General features: G+C 39.7%; 1 protein-coding gene and 1 long non-coding RNA gene across 2 annotated transcripts; one reads left to right on the top strand and one right to left on the bottom strand.

Moving 5' to 3' along the window:
* Positions 1-83: 83 nt before the first annotated feature.
* LOC134676420 (thioredoxin-related transmembrane protein 2 homolog) lies at positions 84-21,040 on the bottom strand. The gene is made up of 4 exons (XM_063534812.1): positions 20,698-21,040; positions 5,471-5,731; positions 4,168-4,302; positions 84-1,997 (listed from the first exon to the last, which is right to left on the bottom strand). The coding sequence occupies exons 1-4, from the start codon at positions 20,988-20,990 to the stop codon at positions 1,889-1,891; spliced, it is 798 nt and encodes a 265-aa protein (XP_063390882.1). The 5' UTR covers positions 20,991-21,040; the 3' UTR covers positions 84-1,888.
* On the top strand, positions 15,198-20,424 carry LOC134676237 (uncharacterized). The gene is made up of 2 exons (XR_010099896.1): positions 15,198-16,460; positions 16,615-20,424. It is a non-coding gene; the product is annotated as an uncharacterized LOC134676237 (long non-coding RNA).
* Positions 21,041-26,041: the final 5,001 nt, after the last annotated feature.

The raw sequence follows: 26,041 nt of genomic DNA, 5'->3' as shown, positions 1-26,041 counted from the left end.
ATTTTTCATCTTTCCGCATTTTTCATGGAAAATATTTGTTATTTTTATAGAGTAAGGTATATTCGGGTAATTACGAATGTCGAAAACCGTTGGATAATTCCGAAAACGGACTCTTATTGTGATGGAATTTTGGGTCATTTTCAACTAATTTTCGAAATTATCCGACATACGAAATTACCCGAATACACGTTACCTACCTACCTAGGTATTTTTAAAATAATTAAAACAATTGTTTCATTGGCAAACTAGATTTATTTACAAAAAAAACTACAAAATAACAGACACAAACAAATACAATAAATATTACACAAATATAAAAAATGCAGTGTAATTTCATAATTTTAATTCTACCTTAAATACTATAATACTAACAATCCATTGAAAATATGCCACTCTTACACAAAGAGAAAATACGAAAAATCAGATCAATTTCTTATTGTCAAAAAGCTTAAAAAAGCATAAGTGTAGATATATCTGAACTCTTGTCAAATACAGACAGAAACATAAAAAATGCCACTTGTACTCAGTTATACTGCTATATTACACTAATTTTAAAAGTATAATAAATAATTAACTAAAGATTGATATCACTTAGCTGGTGTAATATAGAAAAATTGTACTTAAAATTATACTTTAAAATTTTTAGAACTAACTTTTCGGTAAGTGTATCTTTTTCAAAAATTACTTACATTTTTAGATACAACTAGCGACCTGCCCCGACTTCGCACGGTTTACACAAAACCTTCACAAATTATTAGAGATGCAACGGATAGTTGTTTGGCCGGAGACCGGTTATTCAGCCTGACCATCGGTCAAATATTCGGTATCCGGCCGCCGAATATTCGGCCAGCGAACTATACCTACATTTTTCAGGTGCGCATTCTGCAGGTTTGACCTGTTTCCTAGTGAACGTTCGCGCGGACTCATTTCTAGGTTCGAAATGAGTGCGCGTGCAAGGCAGTGGAATGAATAATTGTTTTAAAATAATAAACAAGTACGATTATGACCGTGTCTGTTTCTTAAATCCAATTTATTTACTCCGAAATCAAGCAATGTGACTATCCGGTATCCGGCCGGATAGTAACATAATGGCCGGTTAGGCCGGATAGTAACCGGATATCCGGTGCATCTCTACAAATTATACACCTAAAACTTCCTCGCTATACTGATAGGTGAAAACCGCAAAGAATCTAACGAAAGAAAATCCGTTCAGTAGTGTTTGAGTTTATCGCGAAATTATGTACAGTCAGCAGCAGAAGTTGCTAAGCGGGCCAGGTGTTCAAAATGATCTTGACGCGACTTTATTATTAAGAGAATAAGAGCGTGTGAAGGTAATTTTGACCACCTCGCCCGCTTAGCAACTTCTGCTGCTGGCTTTATGTTTGTGTATGTTGCCTATGTACACACAAACAGACAGACGCGACGAGGGACTTTGTTATATGTATAAGGTAGTGCTATAACTATACCACCAGAGTTCGGTCAATTTATCGCAATAATAAATATTGTATGGAACATGATACAATTTTTTTTAACAATTTTGAACTGCAGTTTTTGGGTATAATCTGGAAATTTTATAAAGGTACCGTGTACATAATATGAGTTTAATAAATCTTGTCATATTTTGAGATATAAATGATTTTTGACGGTTTTGCGATGATTTCTCCGATCACTGTATATCACTGATTGAAAAGGAATCACTTGCTGCATAGCTAAGATGCCAATCGCTTACGCTCCATAGCAATCGAAACGCAACTGTCACTGTCACACTAATATGGAAGAGTGATAAAGATACATAATGCTCGTTGTCGAAGCGATAGCGATTGTAACCTTGGCTAGGCCGGCTGGACAAAAAGAAAAAGACACGAACACACAATTCTGTTAGTCTTGTCTATTGTGTCTTCTTGTCTTTGGGTTTGGTAGCGATCCTCTCCTTGCACTGTTGGTGCAGCGCGTCCAAGTCGAAGGCAGCTTTCACATTGTCCTTAGAGAATAAGAATCTGTGAAGAAGAGAATAAGAATCTGTGAATATATTTTTTTAACGCCTTTAGGAAACCTGCATACATCTGCGAAGAAATTCAAAGGTGTATGTGAAGTCCCCAATCCGCATTGGGCTAGCGTGGGGACTATAGCCCAAGCCCTCTCGCGCTCTAGAGGAGGCCTGTGCCCAGCAGTGGGACGTATATAGGCTGAGATGATGATGATGAACGCCTTTAAGTAAGTAAATATTCTTTATTGCACCAATAATATAAACATACATATTTTTTTATAAGGTGTCCCACTGCTGGGCAAAAACCCAAAAATAATAATTATTTTTATAAAAACTTTCTGCAAAAAAGTTATTTTAAAATAATGTGCCATTCTCAACCTTACTACTACTAACGTAAGGGTACTCAATAAGGTGCTATTTCCATATTTAGCTTAAATTTAAAACCAACCTTATTGACAACCGACAATGTGGTACCTTTTGTTTGAAAACGTCACAAATATCTATTCAAAACAATTGGACTCGTAATAACGTAATAAGTTTGGTATCGTCTTGGGTCGTCCCATTCGTTTTTCGTCGTTCTTAAATTAGTCCTATTCTGCTTTCGTCACTCATTCTAGATTGAAAGCCACCGAAGATTGTGACGAATGTAAAATGAGCGACGAAAGCAGGATAGGACTAATTTAAGAACTTGACGAAAAACGAATGGGACGGCCCAAGACGATACCATAAGTTTTTGGCAAAAATTTCATTTTCGGTACAAACTATTTATCGTTGAACTGTACTTTTCTTAGTACAGGCGACTAATACTCTTCGAGACAATTCTAACAACCCCAAACACAATTAGTTTGCGTTGTTTTATCACAGAGTCCCTATGGCCACCTCCTGTCTCCATCATCAGATCAGCTTGATGGTACCTACCAGGCTCTCATAATTTCCAGCTCAATTGGAAACCGGGAAGTGGGTCAAATTTAACTTACAACAGGTGAAACGATTTGCTATTTGATAGGTGAAACCGCATGAAAATCCGTTCAGAAGTTTTTGAGTTTATCGCGAACATATATACACACAGACAGACGCGGCGCAGGACTTTGTTTTATAACTTTTATAAGGTGTAGCGATAACGATTAGTTGATTACTAGGGGTCTCTTTGTTTCCCATAAAGTTTTAAGTCATAATGTTTGTCATATTATTGTTTGTATTGAAAATCCTGAAAAGTTAACGGTTTCTATTTTATGACTTAAGGGGCCCACTGATTATCAGTCCGCCGGACGGTATCGGCCTGTCAGTTAGAACAAAATTTTGACAGTTCCGAACAACTGACAGGCCGATACCGTCCGGCGGACTGTTAATCAGTGGGCCCCTTAAGTCATAAAATAGAAACCGTTAACTTTTCAGGATTTTTGTAAGGTTATTCTGTAGATAGGTTAGGTTAGGTTTATTTTATGACAATCCTGAAAAGCTACGCGTTTTTGAGAAGAACCAGATATGTATAAGGTTGTTTTTGTTTTACTCGTGGTTTCAGACATTTAACTATCAAGTCACCTATCTTAAAATTGCTAATTGATAACCACACTCGCAGCTCAGATAACCAAGATACAGCTGAGCCTAGTTTGGTCTCTGACGGATATAGTTATATTTTTGTATACTGGCGAGAACTGGCGAGAAACGGCACAGGACCGGGATCAGTGGCGCGCAGTCGTGTTGGAGGCCAAGACACACTTTGGGTCGCTGCGCCAGAGGAGTAAGTAGTATGTAAGTAAGTATATTACCTAAATTTGTAAATAAACTATTTTGTTTTTTTTGTACAGTCGACGTCAAAGATATGTTTACACTTTTGCACCTTACTCCTTTGTAATAAGGCGAAAAATGTAAACATATCTTTGACGTCGACTGTACCAATTATGAGTAACGAAAATTAGGACAAACAATACATTATGACTTAAAACTATTTGGGAAACAATAGAGACCTTGACCAGGCGTGGCTCACTCCGCGATTTCGTCGCTTTGCTACAGGTAGCTAAAAGTTCATCCGTTCGGCCCCAATTTTGGGGTTTGCCATAAGCCGCGCGTGGCGCTGTCGCCACCTAGCGGCCATATTGTGCTGAACGTAACAGACGCGTTTTGTTAGAGAGTGAGTCTTCTGTACCTAGTACTATAATTTATTCTGTGCCCTGACTCACTTCTGTAGCTTGCCCTGGGTGTCCGGGTGCGGGCGGCGCAGGGACTCCGCCCCGTCAGTGAACAACAACACGGTGGGCAGCTGCCGACTGGTCGGCCCGTCTTGGATCCGGTACCTCGCTGCCGCCTCTGGGTATCTGAGAATAAATAAATAAATATTATAGAACATTTTTTTTACACAAATTGACTAAGCCCCATGGTAAGCTCAAGAAGGCTTGTGTTGTGGGTACTCAGACAACGATATATGTATATAATATATAAATACTTAAATACATATAAACAACCATGACTCAGGAACAAATATCTGTATCATAATACAAATAAATGCCCTTACCAGGATTCGAACCCGGGACCATCGGCTTCATAGGCAGGGTCACTACCCACTAGGCCAGACCGATCGTCAAATAGAAATAACATTAAAGGCCTGGTCAAACAGCCAGCGCGACGCAGCGCCGCGTCCGCGCCGCGTGATGCCTGTTCAAACAGGGCGCGCGCGGATCGCGCCGGCCTCACGCTCTCAACACGCCCTCATCGCGCGCGCGAACGCGGCGCACCGCTCGCTGCCTAATAACGTCCGATCCGACTGATGTGACCTTGCGCGACGCGGCGGGCCGCCGCGTCCGCGCGGCGCAGCGCTGCGCACGCGCCGCGTGGACGCAAGGGGCCGCGCGGCGCGTGGCGCGACAGAAGCGGGCCGTGATAACGGCGGGACGCAGTCTGTTTGACGTCGGTAACCTGTTAGCATGTGCCGCGGTCGCGCGGCGCGGACGCGGCGCTGCGTCGCGCCGGCTGTTTGGCCAGGCCTTAACCTTTTCGACGCCGCGTCAAACACAAAAGCTGTCACTCAGACGCCACGTCACCCAAGTGTCAAAACTAAAATTGAACTTTATGCATATGCACGTAGATCTGTGGTTTGTGACCGATTAATCGGTCTTTGGCAATGAACCTGCAGTACGGATATATCGGTCATTGGTGTCCAAAAGGTTAAAAACTCCCGACACAAAACCACCGGCATCTATTTTTATAGTGAGTTGAAACATGGCCATGTTTTTTTATAATTTTAAAATACATAGGTTTGAAGTTATTTAAGAAAATAGCCAGAAAATTACCATTCCCCCCCATTTAGCTTCGAAACTACTGGGTCTAAAATTTTGAAAAAAATACACAAACTAGTTCTTTACCTGTAGATGACAGGAAAACCTATTAGAAATGTGCAGTCAAACGTGAGTCGGACTTATGTACAGAACCCTGGAAACGCGAGTCCGACTCGCACTTGGCCGGTTTTAATATTAGTATGGATTTTACCTGCCAATATCCATCTTGCCAAACTTCAGATTCTCCAAGCCATAGCTCGCAGACAGCTCAGCGAACACCGGAGCAAAGTTGACACAGGCCGGGTGCCACGCCGCATACAAGCAGACCAGCCAAGTGTTCCCTTTGTGTCGGAGCTCTTCATCCAGGGTGCTGACGCCGCGGAAGTAGGTTATGTGCTCCGGGCCCGTGTAGGTGGGCTCCGGGATGAGGAGAGCAGTCAGGATGAGCAGAGCGCCGTATGGTAGGCCATATCTGAGAAGTAAATCAAAAATAAAAATTGTATTCTGCAAGTATTGTAGTCAAGGTTGTCTGTAAGAGATCGCTTGTTAGCGATAAGACCGCCTGTTGTTTACCTATGCTTGAATTTCTGTTTTCTTTTGTATTGTTTTCTTATATTGAGTTGTGCAATGAAGATTATTTGTATTGTATTGTATAATATGTAGAGATGCACCGGATATCCGGTTACTATCCGGTATCCGGCCTATCCGGCCATTATTTTACTATCCGGCCGGATACCGGATAGTGACCTTCTATCCGGCCGGATACCGGATAGTAACATTGCTTGATTTCGGAGTAAACAAATTGGATTTAAGAAACAGACACGGTCATAATCGTACATGTTTATTATTTTAAAACTATTTAATTATACCACTGACTTGCACGCGCACTCATTTCGAACCTAGAAATGAGTCCGCGTGAACGTTTACTAGGAAACAGGTCAAACCTGTGGAATGCGCACTTGAGAAACCGAAATGTAGGTATAGTTCCGCCGGCCGAATATCCGGCGGCCGGATACCGGATATTCGGCCAGTGTCCAGGCCGGATATCCGGTATACGGCCAAACAACTATCCGTTGCATCTCTAATAATATGACAGTGTAAGACATGAAAAATACGTTGCTGTTCGTTGTTGGCTGTTCAACAAACAGTAACACTCCTAGAGTCAGATCAAGAAAACTCTGCAGCGATTTTGATAGCCCATGCAGTGCAAATGTCATTTTAAATGTCAAACTTCTATGAAATTATGACGTACTTCGTCTGCGTTTTGCCCGCGACTTCGTATGCGTTGAATTAGTGAAAGCAGCTAAAGGCCTCCCCACATCTAGCGTCTTTCGAGCGTCGGCGTCTGTCGGCGTCTGGTCAGCGCTATGGAAAATGACGTCGCTGCGCAGTTGCGTCGACGCTGCGTCGACGTTGCGTCGAGCAGCGGCCATAGAATTGTAGACGCCGACGCTCGAAAGACGCTAGATGTGGGGGGGGGCCCTAAAGTAGGTATAGCGCCTGGATAATGCTAATAGCAATCATTCAATTCGCGCATTGCTTACTTCAATTATTCAAATTATTAGGCAATGCATTAACTCTTTCTCTCTTTCAATTCCACCCCTTCTCTGCACTCTCTTCAGGGATGATTTCCATTCATGATAAACACACAAATTAATGCTAGCTAGGCTAGGAGGCCTTTATATAAGATGTATGAACCTTCAAGTGCATGGTAAAAGAACATGAAATAACCAAATAGAACTACAGCCAGGCGTGGTTCACTCCGCGATTTCGTTGCTTTGCTACAGGTAGCTAAAAGTACATCCGTTCGACCCCAATTTTGGGGTTTGCCATAAGCCACGCGTGGCGCTGTCGCCACCTAGCGGCCATATCTGTGCTGATCGTAACAGACGCGTTTTGTTAGAGGTTAGAGAGTGAGTCTTCTGTACCTAGTACTATTATTTATTCTGTGCTACAGCCTTGCTTGCAATGTTAATATAATTAACATTATAACACATCCGAAGTCATTATATTTGTAACGTTAGCAATAATTAGCAACTTAGTTGTTATTGTCACAGGGCTGTGAAAATTTTGCATCACGTGATATGTGTATCCTGTAATGTTAACCAAATTTATAATTATGTATGTACATCATCATCAGTCGTTCCCTCAATGCTGAGGATCGTGACATCATGTCCTAATGTTGCTGACCAGTCTCTTCCATAGGCTTCTGTCACCCGCCATATGTACGGCTTCCTGCAGATGTAGATGCAGCGGTGTAGTGACTTGTGCGCTCCATCTAGCGGGTGGTCTGCCGCGAGTCCTCTGGCCCTCAACTTTGCCCGTCATAGTCGTCATTTCTAGGCTATCAGGAGAACGTCGTGAGAGGTGGCCAAAATATGCAAGGATGCGGTCTTGACATATGGTCGACAGCCGGTGGTTTATGCGTAGCTCTTCTTCTATGTATGTACAGTGGACGTCAAAGATATGTTTACACTTTTTGCCTTATTACCAGAGCTCGGCGGGGGTGAGCTGTTTTCAGAGTTTGCACAACATGGACATGCCTTGTCATTCGATGGTATATGTGGTGTAATTTAATAACTAAAGATATTATTTTATTCAGGCTGCCTTTCCGCTACGATCTTTACGTCGCCATTAAAACAAATGAATTTTATAGCAAGCTTTTTTAGTAAAACTCTTCAAATAATATGTATATCCATCCATATGCTACTATTAAAGTTTATTTGTACATAAGGTATTGTCATTTTAGTTTAATTATAATTAATAAAGTTTTATTTTAATATTTCTTTCTAAGGTGTATCTATACTAATATCTACACTTGACATAAGTGACGTCATAATGGATCACCCCTGCCTAGCACTGCTTATTACAATTATTACAAAGGAGTAAGGTACAAAAGTGTAAACATATTTTTGACATGAACTGTACAGTAGGCGCTTGCCAATCTGGCACGTCCAGTAAAGGGGTCGTCCAGAAATCATGTGATCGTTTAGAGGGGGGGGGGGGGAAGAAAAATATCACGATGGGGGAGGGAGGAGAGATGATATCAAAGTGTAACCGCTAGTTTTCGTCTTGGTTGGTCCGCTCTGTAGTCGGCGAACGCCGGATAACAGAGTGTTTGCATTGTTTGTGTGATTTAACTCCTCACCGTTACTTTGTAGCTTAAGAAGTGTATATGAGGATTGTTGTGGGACCTGTGAGAGACCAGAGGGCCTACCGCGAACCAGTTTGGACATGTTGCCTCTCCGTCGCACTTGTGAATTCGTACGTAAGTGTGACAGCGAGGTAACAAGTCGAATGTGGTTTGCGGTAGCCCCTCGGCTTATACTAGTTGTCTCTCAGACATTTAACAAATGTGTTGTTTCCAAGCAAAAAGTCCCATTTTGTCATTTGCCATAAAGACGCGTTGACAGGTTTTTTGTATAAAGATATAAGCAAAACTCGTCCTTATTGTAAGCATCACAATAGTTGATATCCTGTATGTTACTTTATACTGATAATAATCACATGTAGTATGCACCTGACTTTATACTTTTTGGTTATTGTATCTATGGTCATGTTTGTTGAGGGAGAACTGTCAGATTTTGGCGGCGGTTCATTGCCCGAGGTTATGTTGGATTTGTTCTTTGTAATCTTATAATTAATCCTGTATGTCGCTGTAATAAAAGAAATATTACTGGAAGCAGTGGTTTGTGTGCTAAACCCCTTTTACTGAGCATTAAATCTATGGATGATTTCAACTCAGAAAGCGGGATTGTGAATTCAAATGCCCACATAGAAATTGGTTAATTGTTTTCACCTGTATAGAGGTGCTATATTGAACCATCGCACTGGGAGATTTCGGCACAAGATCGGCAGAAGTAGAGGTTTACAGTGAATAAAAAGTGCAAGCCTTTGAAGAGCAGAGGCGAGTCGAACTCGAGGCAAGATGGGTTAAAGGCCCGACCACCTGCGGTCATAAACTACAATTTTGTCGGAAGTGTGCAGACCTGCGGTGAATGTGGATGTTCATTCACTGCAAAAATAGGCTACGTCAGCCACCTGAGAGGTCACGATCATCGTTCTCACTAGCCAGTGAATACTCAGTCGCCGAGGCAGAAACCGGCTAGGACAGGATGATCAGAGGTGCGTAGCAATGTATGTTGCTTGGTTTTTTTAAAAAAAAGTTTGAGTTTGTTTGATTGACAATTGGTTTCATTTGCTTATCATAAAAGGTGTTTTAAATTTGCAATGTAAGTACTTGACGTTTGCTATGTATTGATCTAGTTACTAACCCCTGTTTTTTTTCTCATTGTTTGTTTTTGGTCTGAGAGATGACACGTTGGAATACAATGAGAATAGATCTCGACGAAAACGCAAGCAAGCAACCATCAGCTTCATCACAGTGAGATTGGTGAGACACAGAGCCAACAAGGTTACGAACGAAGTCAAAAGGGTAAGGATGACATTGTGCAGTATTCAGGTACAATATAGGTGCTTAGTGAAGTTAGTTATTAACACTGAGTTGTATAATGACATTAGGTGAATATATACTAGGTATTATTACTATTTTGGATAGTCTAATGATACTAAAAGGTATTTTATTTCTAATGATGTATGAGTATACATCATCATTTAGGTGGGTAGGCATAGAAACTCAAACACACATCATCATATATTAATATTTATTTAAATAGTAAAAGTATATATTATTGCCTAAATTTTGAATTTAATTAATGACTTATTGATCAGTCCTACCTACCAGCAGTTATCTTCTTCCATTTCACTTTCTTTGATTAAATAACACTGTTACTAGTTTTGTTAACTGTCACTTCACCACAAAACTACAATGGAATCCATCAAGACCTCGATAGCGGAGTTGGGAGCCTCATTCAACGCAAGGATGGCAGAGTTTCAGGGCCAGATTGAGAAGGCTAACCCGGAGAGTCCCACAGTGTCATCTGTTGCTGCGCAGTTCAGTGCTTTCCGAGCATTCATACTGAAGGCTATCGAGACCCTGCAGCAACAGGTTGAGTTCCTGAGCCAGCAAGTGGACAGCATGGAGATGCGGTCTAGGCGCAAGATCCTACTATTTCATGGGGTGGCAGAGGCGGACAACGAGGTCTCTTCAGTGCGGATTCTGGACTTGCTGAAGGTGCATCTCAAGACAGATTTGATTGCTGACAAGATTGCTCGAAGCCACCGTATGGGTCGTCCACGTAGCAATAAGACAAGATGCATTCTGGTAGAGTTCAGAGACTTTTCTGATCGCAATGCCATTTGGGCTGCAAAAACTGCTTTGAAAGGGACTGGTGTCATCATCTCCGAATTCCTGACCAAGTCGCGGCACGACGTCTTCATGATGGCCAGGGAGCGTTTCGGAGTTCGTAACTGCTACACGCGAGAAGGCAGCGTGTACGTCCTGGTCAAGGATGGCGATCGTCGCTGTGTTACGTCTCGAGCCGACCTCGACAAGATCCAGGTCACACAACCGCCTACAGCCGGGCCTGCTGCTGGAGTTGACGGTGCAGTCGGGCTTGCGGTAGACCAACAGCCAGGTGAGCTGAGCAAGAGGTCGAGGAAACCGGCAAATCGTTATTAATATATTTCTCTATAAATGTCTTTAGTATATGTCTTGTTTTAACTTCTGTCCTTGGTCGTGTAATCTTTTGTAACGTATTATACCCTCGTCTATTTTTTATGTAACTAACGAATTCTTCAAATTAGTCGGTTTATATCTATTTTTGCAGTTAACTTCACTTCAATTTAATTTGCTTAACCATAACAAACTGTCAATGTCACTTGCTTGCTTGTAGGATGACGCGTGACACTTGAATGTTCAGTGTTACCAGTGTTATAATTACGTTCCGTTTTTGCTAAGTATATTTTAAGTTTTTGTGCCAAATATTGTATAAGATACTGCTGGCGGGTAGCCGGATTTCAAAAGTAGTATTTTTAAGCGTTGTATATTTATTTATAATAATTATTATTTTTATTTATTTATAAAAGGCAATGTCCTGTACGTCTATCAATGATCAAAGCGATCTTAGCGATTTTGTCTCTGTTTCATCTAACGATAGTTTTCATAGTCTTCCTCCCTCTCTTCATGACCAACTCAACCAACAACTTTCTGACTTTCCAAAAAACTTTAACATTGTACACTTCAACGCGCAAAGCATCCCCGCTCATTTCAATGACTTTTTATTAACCTTCGAGGAGAGCAAGATCGATGCTATTCTTGTGTCTGAGTCTTGGCTCAAGCCTTGCTTACCCTCCACCAGTTACTCCCTTCCTGGTTTTTGTCTCATACGCAATGATCGCTCTGGCAGGGGCGGTGGTGGGGTTGCGATCTATCTACGTTCGCACATTCCGTATTCCATTGTGGGCATGTCCACTGAATCATTATCTTCTGATACCGCAGAGTATTTATTTCTTGAATTGAGCTTATCTCACTCTAAAATTCTTCTCGGTGTTTTTTACTCACCTTCTCTGCACGTTAACTATTTTGCTTCTTTTGAGAAATTCCTGGAGGACCTAATACCATCTTACGATCATCATATTATTATGGGTGATTTCAACACGTGCTTGCTCAAAAATGATTTTCGCTCTAATTCTCTCAAAGCACTTGTTGAGGCCTGTAATATGGTTATCATGCCGTCAGGTCCAACACATTATTTTCCAAATTCTTCTCCATCGCTTCTGGATCTCGCCCTCGTCTCTTCTCCCGATCATGTAGGGGGATTTACTCAATTTTGTGCTGATGCTTTTTCCTACCACGATTTGTTATTTCTATCTTATAAAATTCGTCCACCTAAACATAAGCCGAAAGTTCTTCTGCAGCGCAATTTTGGTAGGATGAGTCTCGATAAGCTCCGTGAAGATGCCTTGCTTATTGACTGGAGCTCGATACAGCGTTCTGATAGTGTTAATGATAAGGTGGCTCTCTTTAACGATACTTTAATTAAGCTTTATGACATACACGCTCCCATACGCCCAGTCAAGATGAAGCACGTCCCCGCCCCCTGGCTTACCGAAGACATCAGGCGTCTTATAGCTAGGAAAAACTTGGCCAAATCGAAGTCTAAGGGTAACCCCTGTGAAAAGAATAAAGCTAGGTACCATGCTCTTCGAAATAGATGCAGTACTGTGTGTCGTGATGCCCAAAGGCGTCACTTTCACAGTGCAGTAGAGAATGGGGAGCCAGCTAAAGTCTGGAAGTTCCTAAGGTCAGTAGGAGTTGGGAAGTCTTCTCAAACTTCCGTTAGCAAAGATCTAGACTTACTTCAGCTTAACCAACACTTCTCAACTTCTGCTACCTTCTCCGGGCCTGTTAAAACTAAAACTCTCGACCATCTTTCGAGTTTCTCTGCTCCTGACTATCCTGCTTTTGCACTTACTCAATTGACTGAGGGAGATGTTAAGAAAAACGTATTAGCCATTTCGTCCAATGCCGTAGGAGTTGACAGTATTAGCCGGAAAATGATTCTTCCTCTTCTTGATCTCTTGGTCCCTATCATTACTCATATCCTTAATAGCTCCATTTCCTCTGGCATTTTTCCTTCTGCTTGGAAAGATGCTGATATCATCCCCCTTCCCAAAAAGTCCAATCCATCTTCTTTCTCAGACTATAGACCCATATCTATTCTTCCTTTTCTCTCTAAGGTTCTTGAGCGGCTAGTACATCAGCAGCTTACGTCCTTCTTAAACAGGTATGAGCTCATGAATCCTTACCAGTCTGGTTTTCGTTCCGGTCACAGTACAGTCACAGCCCTTGTCAAGATTACTGATGATATTCGGGCCGGAATGGACAACCGTAGACTCACTGTACTATCGCTGTTAGATTTTAGCAATGCATTTAACACAGTTGATTTTGATGTCTTACTTGGCGTAATGCGTTCTCTTAACATTTCCCCTTCAGTCATTGATTGGTTTCATAGCTATCTTGAAGGCCGTCGGCAACGCGTGAAAATAGATTCCTCTTGTTCTTCGTGGTGCAGCACGTTGGCCGGTGTACCGCAAGGCGGCGTGTTGTCTCCTCTCCTATTTTCAATATTTATTAATAAAATTACTAGTGATATTTCCTCTTCATACCACCTCTATGCCGACGACCTCCAAATTTACTCGCAGTGTGCAATTAGTGATCTCTCTCAAACTGTTAGCTCCACGAACCGGGACTTGGAATGCATCTCCAGTTGGAGTAAACGCTATGGACTGAAAGTGAATCCGGCTAAAACGCAGGCCATAATTTTAGGTAGTCCTCAACTCACCTCTCGGATTGACTTGCACAGCTTACCAGCCATAGTGTTATATGGCGTCCAGGTTCCTTATTCGAGTCAAGTAAAGAATCTTGGTATTCTAATAGATCGTACACTTTCGTGGATACCACAGATTAGTGAGATCAGTAGGAAATTGTTTGCTTCCTTGGGGTCACTTCGTAGAGTTCGTAACTTTTTACCGCTTGCCACCAAAATTGCGCTTGCACAATCTCTTCTTCTTCCCATACTAGATTACGCCGACATTTGTTACCTGGATATTACGGAGGACCAGCTAAACAAACTAGAACGACTACAAAATGCTTGTATTAGATTCATATATGGCCTGCGCAAATTTGACCACGTCTCGGAATTTCGAACCAAGCTCAAGTGGTTGCCTATTCGTCTGCGTCGCAACTCTCACATTCTCACCCTTCTTTATAACATTCTCTTCAACCCCACTACCCCCCCTTACCTTAAAGAACGTTTTAAATATCTCTCTTCTGCGCGGTGTGCGGAGAAGCATCTCCTTGCTCCTCCTTCTTCTTCTTCTAAATTTTATAATACCTCCTTCACTTTTCGGGCTGTTCGATTGTGGAATGCTTTGCCGTCGGATATAAGATGCGCCAAATCGCTTTCCATATTTAAAAACCTTTTAAAATCCCATTATCTGTCACTGCCTTAATTTGCCTTTATTTATGTATGTATATATGTATATATATATATATATATATATATATATGTATTTTATATATTTATTGTATTTACTTAGAATAATTCTTTAATATATCTTTTATATTTATTCTTGATATGTGAGGCTATTCTATTAGTATTCTACGTAATCTCGTATCTGCACTACCCGTTCATTGTTGTAAGTTATTGGTTTCCTGCTACCCAAAGGTTGTCTGGAAGAGATCGCTTTTGAGCGATAAGACCGCCTGTTGTTACCTAATGTAATATCTGTTCTTTTTCTGTATTCTTTTTCATTATGTGGTGCACAATAAAGAATATATTATTATTATTATTTGTTTGTCCTTTCCATATCTCGGGACCATGGGATCCCGGACCTTTGGGAGGCGTGCGTGGGGCCGAAGCCAACAGCGCAGAGGCCCTTTAAGACAGTTTACTCTAAAAGCAAGGGATACACATGGCGGATACCATCCCCGAGCGCACAATATGATACATCCGGAGATGGTCTCCGCCAGGTGCAAAGACTATTGCAGTGCAGCACTTTTGTGCTGCGATGGGAACTAAGGTCATGGGCTATTGATATGCAAGTTGGATGGACTGGATAATGGGTTATGGGAGGAGACTAGCGGACACCTGCCGTGACAATCAGTCTCAAAATTGTGTAAGACAGGTGGTGACTCGCCTACTCATTTAGTGGGCCCTACAACGGCCGCACGCACAGTGCGACAATAGGGCAACACTTCGGAGCGGCTGTAAGGTTGTCGAGAGGTGAGTCTGCGGTAGCCAGATCCCGGTGATCCGTTCAGCAGGCCGCCGGCGTTATGACATTTTACACTTCCAACCTGGAGCATAGGTCCCGCTCTTGCGACTCCACTCTGGCCGGCCAATCAAGGCAAGCACAGAGGCGAGGGCCAGATGACAGGGCCCTCTGGAATAGGGGTCCGCGGTGTCGCCACTCACCGTCAGCTCGCCACAAGCTGCCCCCGCGGGGTTATTATTATTATTATTAGTATATAATGCCTATATATGGCAAGAGATAACAATAAAATGTTATGGATTGGTATCACAGAGGTTATTGCCATGATGAATTGATAGGATAGCGAAGATGAGAGGAAGAAACTGATAGCGGGCTAGAATTGTAGATTGGCCCATGACGGTTATCAGTGGAAAGAGTTAAAAGAGGCTTTTACCGAGCACCACACTTATTAAGATATAGCTCTATTTCTATATTCCGGTCTCTAATTCAGAATAGGTGGTAATTTATAATAGGTGGATGTGCATATAAATTATTTTAGATAAAAGACTGAAGTTAGTTTTTGATTTGACAACAAAGAAATTATTTATAAACTTTTGTATATGAAAAAAAATGTTAATTGAAGATATTGAATGGTATATCCTACATAGGTAGGTACATGCATTTAGTTTCATATCATTGTTATATTGGAAATTATCAATCTGGATACTTAGAGAGAAGCACATACAAACAATAATGAATGAATGAAATTACACACAGTATAAATTCGAAATTTGAATTGACACAGGTAGTTTCACATCTATTTCATAACATTTATTTAAAGGTCATGCATCTCAACAATCCAATTCATTAGCTCATATAATTCATTCTGAAGCCTGAATTTTGTATATGAGCAAGGTTTATATAATTTAAAAATGAAAAACAGATGTGCAGAATTTTTGGAAATTGTCCACGCTTACCTCACGCTTCGCATACAAATCAAGGAAGTTTACATTAATGATATTAATATTTCAAAATGTAAAAGAGACTTGTACTATTAATGGTGTCACAATTATTTTACATCAATTTACCAAAGAATTAAGTTTGAAAATATAAGTAACAATTTCAAAGCATCATTATTATCATTCATGGAACATGATGCATGGTCGCATTGTGGATACTGACATTGCATATTAAAATGAAAGGGTTAAGATCTCCTTGTAGGTATCTAAAAGAAAGTGAATAAGTTCACTATATTTGGAATTCTTGAATATCTACTTCATACCTTCGAATTGTTGACAAGTGGTATTTATATTTAAACCTTATTGCACAAAATAGGTATACACCAGTGTTCAAATTTGTTTTTCTAAATTTATAAATTTAATGCAGGTCTTGTCTAATGACTCTAGTGAAAGCGTTTGTTGCACGGGATTGGCTAAACAAGAACAGATTACTTTTCGGTGTTGACACAATATTTATTGTCTAATAATATTGCATAGTATTCAGTTATATTTTTAAAATTTGACTAGGTATGCGAAGTTGAAATAGTACAGTTATACATTTGTAATACCATGGATTGCGATGAAAAATGATTATGATTACAATCCAGTAATAAACCACAAATGAAACTATGAATTATTGTTGCTATGAAATACAATTTATTTGTGGCTTTATGGTTTCATTTGCATAAAATCTTAACAGCTGGTGATGCCTAATTAAGTTAATCAAATGGACGGATCCTAGAGGTCATAAATTGTGGAATTTGGGTTACTAAGAGGTGGGTAATGGTCAGGAATAGTGTCGGTCGAATGCAAAAGCAGATTACTTGTGTATACATTATCAATTATAAGAGGGTCCATTTATAAAATTAAAATGTTGGCAAGAGCAGTGCCTGTTCGAAAAGACAAGACTTAAAGAATTCTCATTGAAAATTGACTTAAAGAGTAAGGTCGATGAGTGGGTACAAATAATGTCACAAGTTTTAGTGCAGGGTTTTAGTATGGTTTTGTGCAAAAGTCTGTGACTGACTTAAACAAAAGACTCAACACCAGAGTAAGTTGAATGAACGAATCTAAAAGTATATAACATTCAAATTTAAAGAAGCCTTATAAAGTAGGCTGTGTAGAAGTAACTTGGAGTTAATTTTTATTTTACATTTCTTTTCAATTCATTAAACTTTGAAAGTATCCTTAAATTTGGTTTATTGTTAGGTTTAACACATGGTACATTTATGATTTTATGACGAAGACACAGTGATGACAAGAGAAATAGGTTGGTGATATTAACCATGTGAACCATGATTCATAAACACAACATTTATGGTTGCAGTTTTACAGCCATAGCCATTGGCTCTAACTATTAAAAAAAAGGTGTATAAATATATTGGAATTTAATTACTTCCAATAGTTTCAATAATATAGTAGGTGGGGTAATGACGCTAGTATTTGCTACGGTGTACTCGGTGTAGTATACGCTTGTACCTATTTGGAGCCTTTTCTTTTCGGGTGCATGTGACCCCGAGGTTTAGTGTTGCGTTTTTTACCATCCCTGTGGCTGAATATTACTATGGTGATATGTTGCACGAAGTTTAGGACGAAACATCAGGACCATCAGGTTATTGAATAAATATCTGTTTATATAAATTCAACAAAATAAAACATGATTTAAATGTAATCTTCTCAAAGTTGATAAATTGATGAATATTTATTATTTTATTTTATTAATGTTGAGGATTTTTGATGAAGATAATGATTGATATCCAAGACGACATTGACGTCTAATTACAATTTTAGTAACGATGAGTAGGTGTCTAATACAAATACTTTATTTATAACGCTAAGGAAGATCTTAGGTAACAGAGGTCCGATAATGATGATGATGTAGGTATATGACTGAACATGTCTACTAGTTAAGTAAGTGTCGATGTCGGCGACAATGTTTGCTCCATGACTATGACAGGGTCAATAACTGGCCATATCGATGATAAAAACGGAGCTGGATGATTTCGATGACAATGTCGGCGATAAAGCTTGACTGACCACTTTGATGACGATATATAGATGACGTTTATAGTAAGATTAATTGATGATGGTAATGATTGACTGATTCGATGTATATAATCAATGATTAAATTGTTGACGAGGACTGAGACTAAAATGATCGTTGCTACTGCCAATAATTATAACATTTGTTTTTATTTTTTTATGTTACAACGCTGGTAACCTGGCTGAATGGATGAAGTTGATAATGAGCGAGGGCTTCGCAGCAAGAGCTGACTGAAGTAAAGGAGGTTAAACTGTTAAGACGGTGCTGCCAGCAGTGGGCAGGGCCCAAGCTGCCGATGGACAGGGCCACAGAGCGAGGAACCGACATACATACGTGCCGTGTCCAAGATTACTGCCTTCTGCATCTGATCCTTGATCCAGCGACCAGCGAGAGTATCTACAGGTGTTGTTTTGGACTCTTAGCTGACAAGATTGCTATTATATTAATATTATGAATCTAGAATATAACTGTTGAGTTTTGGCAGACTGTCTAGTGCAGGCCGTAATGGCAGACTGTCTAGAGCAGGCCATGACTGTTTATTATGTTAGTTTATGCTTTGGCAAAGTTAGGTTCTTGTAATATGGGCCTTGTTGTTTGATCCAAATAAATATATATACATATTAGTTTATACTTTGACAAACTGTCCAGCGCGGGCCTTGAAGGCAGACTGTCTGGGGCAGGTCGTGATTGTTTATGATGATTTATACTTAGGCAGACTGTCTAGAACAGGCTTTGATAGTAGCCTGTCTTCTAGAGCAGGCCATAACAAATTAATTAAAATAATTAATTAGGTATGAATGTGCAGACTGTCTAGAGCAAGCTTTGATAACAGCCTGTCTTCTAGAGCAGGCCAAAACAAATTAATTCAAATAATTAATTAGGTATGAATGTGCAGACTGTCTAGAGCAAGCTTTGATAACAGCCTGTCTTCTAGAGCAGGCCAAAACAAATTAATTCAAATAATTAATTAGGTATGAATGTGCAGACTGTCTAGAGCAAGCTTTGATAACAGCCTGTCTTCTAGAGCAGGCCAAAACAAATTAATTCAAATAATTAATTAGGTATGAATGTGCAGACTGTCTAGAACAGGCTTTGATAGCAGACTGTCTTCTAGAGCAGGCCGTGATGGCAGACTGTCTAGACAACTCAAGTCTATACTTTGGAATGATATCTAGAGCAGGCCTTAAGGGCAGACTGTGAATGTTTATGATGAATTATACTTTGTCAAACTATAGAGTAAGCCTAAATGGCAGACTGTGATTGTTTATGATAAATTATACTTTGCCAAACTATTTAGAGCAGGCCTAAATGGCAGACTGATTGTTTTGATGAATTATGTTTTGCAAATCATTTAAAGCAGGTCTTAATACTGTGATTGTTTATGATGAATTATGTTTTGCCAAACTATTTAGAGCAGGCCTAAATGGCAGACTGATTGTTTTGATGAATTATGTTTTGCAAATCATTTAAAGCAGGTCTTAATACTGTGATTGTTTATGATGAATTATGTTTTGCCAAACTATTTAGAGCAGGCCTAAATGGCAGACTGATTGTTTTGATGAATTATGTTTTGCAAATTATTTAAAGCAGGTCTTAATACTGTGATTGTTTATGATGAATTATGTTTTGCCAAACTATTTAGAGCAGGCCTAAATGGCAGACTGATTGTTTTGATGAATTATGTTTTGCAAATCATTTAAAGCAGGTCTTAATACTGTGATTGTTTATGATGAATTATGTTTTGCTAAACTATTTAGAGCAGGCCTTATAAGGGTAGACTGTCATTGTTTATGACGTTTTATACTTTGCTATACTGTTTAGAGCAGGCCTTGAGGGCAGATTGTGAATGTTAATGTTGGCTTATACTTTGGCAGATATCTAGACCAGACCAAGACTGTAAGTTAGTTCATATGTATTGAAAGTTTATTGAAAGAAGGCTATTAATGCTATCAGGTGCTGGTTGTATTAAATTACTGTTTAGTGTTTATATGATCTCAGGTTATAGCATGTGAAGATTGTGAAGTGTGAAGACTGATTTCTCAATAAGGTTAATATATGCAACTAGTCATTGGTTGTGTGATTGACTAATAAAAGTCTATAGTCAGAAGTTTACAAAAACTGTTCTTATGAATGTTTGTTTGATATCGATAAAATTGTTATGATATATTGCTGTTGTTATTAATGTACAATTGTTTTTAGTGAGAGGACTCACTATAAATAAAAGGACGGCCGAGTTGTAAGCATCACAATAGTTGATATCCTGTATGTTACTTTATACTGATAATAATCACATGTAGTATGCACCTGACTTTATACTTTTTGGTTATTGTATCTATGGTCATGTTTGTTGAGGGAGAACTGTCAGATTTTGGCGGCGGTTCATTGCCCGAGGTTATGTTGGATTTGTTCTTTGTAATCTTATAATTAATCCTGTATGTCGCTGTAATAAAAGAAATATTACTGGAAGCAGTGGTTTGTGTGCTAAACCCCTTTTACTGAGCATTAAATCTATGGATGATTTCATTATGGTAAGCGACAAAGCGGGATCTTTGACTAGACTTCGTCACAAATTATGGAAATATCAGCGAATTAAGGCTTCGTCACACAGGCGCTTTTTCCGGGCGGGGCGTAAGCGTAGCGCGCCGCTTTTACATATAGACGCGCCTGTGTGACGGAACTTTAAGGCCATTGGTTACGTATTCTTAATGGTCACTCAAAAATAATATCTCAATTACATACCTCACATCAGCATATAACCATAAAATTAGGTTAGCAATCTTCGTATACACGAACGAAGACGACAAATAGTTGACCATCGTCACACTTCCCGCCTTCCGGGTCCGCAGCATCACGACGATAATTAGGAAAAATAGGATTTCCGTTTCTCGACTGTCTAACTCGCAATCCACATCGGGGAACAGAAAATTGCAAATCACACCCGTCCTTTTAGCCGTAACGTATGAAATGCTTAGTAAAATGTTGACCCAGTAATAGGGCTTTAGTAATTGACGCAAATCTTGCTTAAAAGACATGATTTTTAGTTTAATTTGGATTAGATTTGGGACGCAGCCCGTCCTAACGAGCGATATACAAGTCAATTTGACATTGACGTTTTGTTTTTTTTTTCTTTCGGTGGAGCTGTTCAAGTTCCAGTTTTAATAGTATGGTATTTCAACGATTATAACGCCATCTAGTGACGAGTAGCGGCAGACATCTTAAACGAATCCCTAACTTCAAATAAATACTCCTACGCAAGGGATCTTTATTAAATTGTCGTTAAATACCCTTGTTAGGAATTATTTTTATCTTGATACCCGCAATCACAATCATACCATCGACGGTCGAGAAGGGACGTGTTTAATTTTGTGATTTTGCGTTGCAATTATTTTGTGGAAACATGCAGGCTCCTTTCAACGATAGATGGGAGAGGACTAAGCGTTACCTACTACGGAACTTCCTGGTGAACCCCGGTGAGTGGGTTATCTCGACTTTTCATTTTAATTCTATAAAACTTTGTTAACGAGCATGAACTTCGGCTTGAATAAGTGTTTAGGTATTAAATGTGCGCTTTTCAATTTTATCTTGGTCGTCCACGGTAACGATACGATTTATCGTCTCGACTAAGCAGAGGACAAAATGTATAAGATTTTCTGCGTCGCCTTTTACAATATAAATTCTTACGTTAATCGTCGAAATGAAAATGGCAGAAATTTTTGCAATAATTTTTAATCGACATAAGATCAACATAAGATTCACAAGCGGAGGTTCTCAATTAGTTTGTTTTTTTAATGCCTGATATATTATGACATGCCAAAAATATGGGAGGTCGTGCCGCTCACGCATCGGCCTCCACAGTCACCAAACCCCTTGTCAAAACAGCAATGCATAAATCGTCTGCAATAGACATAAAGGCCTGTGATGATGATGAGTTTTGATGTTTTACTGATATGTAATTAGTTTTCGCTAGGCTTCCAACTATCTCCAATACCTGAAGAGGACCGGTCGTCGCCGGACAGCGGCAGCTTGCCGGACCTGATCGTGGAGCCGGCGCCGGACCGGCACGACCACGCGCCGAACTTCTACGAAGGTCTAGAACGACGGATGAAGCGGTACTACCGCCAGCTCTTTCTTGGTAAGTCATGTTCATGTATTATTTTTTAAATATATAAAGGGATCGAGCAGACAAGTAGCCTTATAGTAAGCAATAACCATCGCCCATGGACGCCAGTCATACCAGAGGAGTTGAAAATGCATTGCCGGCCGTTAAGATGGGAGTACATTTTTTTGTTGAAGGTCTTCCTCGCTATACCTGTCCTGCATTTTGCCACGGCTCAGGGGAGCCTGGGGTCCGCTTGACAACTAATCCAAAGAATTGACGTAGGCAGCACTATATAGATTTTACGAAAGCCATCATCTGACCTTCCAAACCAGAGGGGAAACTAGGCCTTATTGGGATTGGGAAGAAGCGTCCTTGAATACGCTAGCTGCGTTTGGTCTCCCCAGTATATTATTCATAAGGAAAAAATAGAAAAAATCCAGCGCTCCTTCTTGCGCCACCTGGGCTTCCGTATCAGACAATGGGATACCGACTACGAGTCCAGGTGTATTCGTCACCGCTTACTTAGTCTCCAGGATAGAAGGGTTTTACTAGACATTACTGTATTGTACGATATACTCTCGGGGCGAATTGACAGTTCTCCTTTGCTGTCGGAGATCAAATTTTCAGTGCCATCAATTAGAACTAGGTATTCTGAGCGATGTCTGTTTAGTCTACCCAGAGTTCATACCAACTATGCTCAAAATTCGCCCATCAATCGTATTCTAAAACTATATAATAAACAATTTAGTAGTATCGACTTATTCGACTGCACAAAAACAATTTTTAAAAATCGGTCACTGCTACTGAAATCCAAAATTAGCGACAATTGACAAAATATAACTAAATAAATAAGTAAATTACAATAAATACATCGTAGTCGTCACACCAAACACACTATCACAGACAAATACACACACACGAACACAAACACGTGCACGTAAACACACACACACGTTACGCAAGCCCATTCACCTACTTTATGAAATGTTTTTTTTTTCTCCCTTCTTTTTTCTTAACATTTTTTTTGTGTTGTTTCCACTTAGTTATTGTATATTAACTGTATTATTGTGGACATCTATTATTGGCTTTGTTTTTTGCTCACTGTGCTATGTATCATGTACTTTTTGTATTGCTTTTGATGCCCCAAATAAATAAAAAAAAAAAACAAAAAAAAAAATTAAAGGATAACTCACGTTAGCCCGGGCCGTGTCCAGACCGGAGCTTCCGGCGCATCGTTTTCTATGGAAATAATCACGTCATGTCATAGAAAAGTAAGAGTCCTTATTCCGGTTTACTCGCGATGTTTTTCTTCACCAAAAAGCAACGATGATGGACACAGGAGATGGCCATAGGAACTCTGTGATAAAACAATTTTACAGTACATATGGTCCTATTTTTCCGCACTAATAGTGCGTAAAATAGCACTTTTCGTGCGATGTCAAAAGTTTAAAGGGCCATATGTACTGTAAAACGTTGTACGATACACGTGCGAATAGGTAATTCGCAGCTCGTGTCAATTAAAAACACTCCCTTCGGTCGTGTTTTAATTTATCGCCACTCGTTTCGAATTTCCTCTTTTTCGCACTTGTATCGTAAATAACTATTGAAGTATCTATATGTCCTAGATAGATATTTGTTGATTATTAAACTTAGTATTTTATATGATTCAGGTGTGAATAACAGTGAAGATGACAGCTCCGACTTTGAAGTTAATCGAAGTATGGCTAGCACTTTCATGCTAGATATTGACACAAGGGAAAATAATGTAGTCAGAAATGATACAATCATCGATTCTGATCTAGATGTTTCAATAACTAAAGAAAAGCAATTGACAAAATCAACAGATAGTGATGATTATTTAAAAGAAAGAGAAGAGACATATGCCGATAAATTAATAGATACTTTCGCAACACACGATGTAACTCGTATATCTATTGATGAATCAAATAAGTCATCTGCTGCTGAAGATGAAGACGAACATCTTAAATCGATCGAAACTGCATCTAATGAAACTGAGACTGAACTGAGTGAAATCATTAAAGGAAATAAAAATAAACAAATCGACAGCGACGAGAGAATAAACTTAACAAGTGACTTTAATACACACAGACGTTTATATGCCGAAGAAGAATCTGAAATAATTGAAACTAGATCAGTTTCAGACGATTCAATCCAAGATTGTCATAGAATATTGACTACAATTGCAGAAATACACGACTCGCCAAAAAGAGGGACTGTTCAGTTTGATAATGGGAGCCCCGTGTTGATCCCGAGGGTCCTACAATTCGGCAGAACAGTATTCGGATCCGGAATTGTCTCAAGGTTATCTGGTCGGAGCATCAGCGTTTTAGAAACTTCTGGTAAGAGTGGTAGGTACAACACATTACATTATTATTCTGAATTTAGGCTAGGTTACCAGGAATTAACGTTCGTTGCGTCTTGAAGGTAAATTTAAAATACGTGATGTAGACAGTATATAGGAAAACTGCATTGGGGTCCCAGCGCACATACGTTGTTCGCAGAAATCGCGAAGCGTCTGGTTGACGTCACTGGTGACCGAAGTGCTGGCGGCTACCTCGCATAACGTATCAGCATTGCGATACAGCGAGGAAATGCCGCCAGCATCCTTGGTACAATGCTTCAAGGGCCTATTTTAGATTTAAGCTAGTTATTAATTTCTTTTCGTAATACCACTGTGTATATCTTGTTTGTAAATTAATATAATTATACTGTATTATATTATATTGTATTTATTCCAGGTGATCATATTAATTACGTTCCAATACACATATCTGGACAGTCAGATAAAAAAGATATAACAATCGCAGAACCAGATAGAGACGTGCAAAGATTACTAACAGCCAGTGAACTGACAAGAATTAGGATCGATAAAACATTTAACACAGAGGTAGTAAAGATTAGCGAAACTGACCTTAACCAAGTTGCTGATGAGAGTCACGAAATAAATACTGGAGATAATTTGCGAGATAGTGATCTCGACAGTGGTAAAGACCAAGATAATTTGCGAGATAGTGATCTCGACAGTGATAACGACCGAGATATTTTGCGAGATAGTGAACTCGACAATGATAACGACCGAGATAATTTGCGAGATAGTGATCTCGACAATGATAACGACCGAGATAATTTGCGAGATAGTGATAAAGACCAAGATAACGTCGAAGCAGATCGACAAGATGAACCTGAAATAACAGACACACAAAAAGCATCTATCGATTGGAATAAAGATGGAATAGACGATGATGACGATTTAGTTCTAAGAAAAGGAGTATTTGCAAGCAAAGCACGTAAATTTTACTTCCGTAGTTCAGATGAGTCGTTCGAAAACTTGGAACCCATCGCTCATAGTTCAGAGAGGTCCATGAATGAAGATTTAGAGCCTGTTGAAGAGATGAGAGAGGCTCGGGGGTCTGGAGTTAATGTGTCCTGGCATGGAGATACGGAGCAGGAAAGTCCTGCGCTAGCATTTGAAGCAAAGACAAGTAAGTTAAATCATGATATACCTACAGTATGTAAATTAACGAAAAACATTTACTCAAGCGCGTTAATGAATGGGTCACACTGAGCAACTTTTACTATGGCACCAACCCCGAAATCGCGAAAAAAAATTGACGGAGAGTCAATTAGATACATTTTGCTGGTCTAGCATATTTAAATAGAAAATTTCAATGCTAGACCAGCAAAATGTATGAAACAACCAAATGAGTGACTGAGATGTAGCACCGACCGGAAACTCTAATCTCAACAACATAAGACCTTCCGGTCGGTGCTACATCTATTGTCACTTGACAGTACTACTACTGCTACTTAAAGTGCTGATAATTCCGCTACTCGATGCTAGATGTCGCCTATGAAAATACTAATATTTTTGCCATCAAAACTTATGTATGGAGTGAGCACTCTTGTCTTACTATATTTCTCTATGCTTATACGGAGTTATTTCTTTGATTGATTATTTCCAGG

The sequence above is a fragment of the Cydia fagiglandana genome, chromosome 24 (assembly GCF_963556715.1).
Source record: "Cydia fagiglandana chromosome 24, ilCydFagi1.1, whole genome shotgun sequence".
In the NCBI taxonomy this organism is placed as follows: Eukaryota; Metazoa; Arthropoda; class Insecta; order Lepidoptera; family Tortricidae; genus Cydia; species Cydia fagiglandana.
Note: the sequence above shows the minus strand (reverse complement) of the source record. Positions and strands in the feature narration are given on the sequence as shown.

Excerpts from the sequence above, each read along its gene's own strand:
- LOC134676420 (XM_063534812.1), bottom strand. The coding sequence starts at position 20,990 with ATGTCTTTTAAGCAAGATTTGCGTCAATTACTAAAGCCCTATTACTGG. Across the intron at positions 5,732-20,697 it reads TGGTTATATGCTGATGTGAG|ATATGGCCTACCATACGGCG; the intron begins GTATGTAATTGA and ends TTTACTTCTCAG. Across the intron at positions 1,998-4,167 it reads ACCCAGGGCAAGCTACAGAA|ATTCTTATTCTCTAAGGACA; the intron begins GTGAGTCAGGGC and ends TCTTCTTCACAG.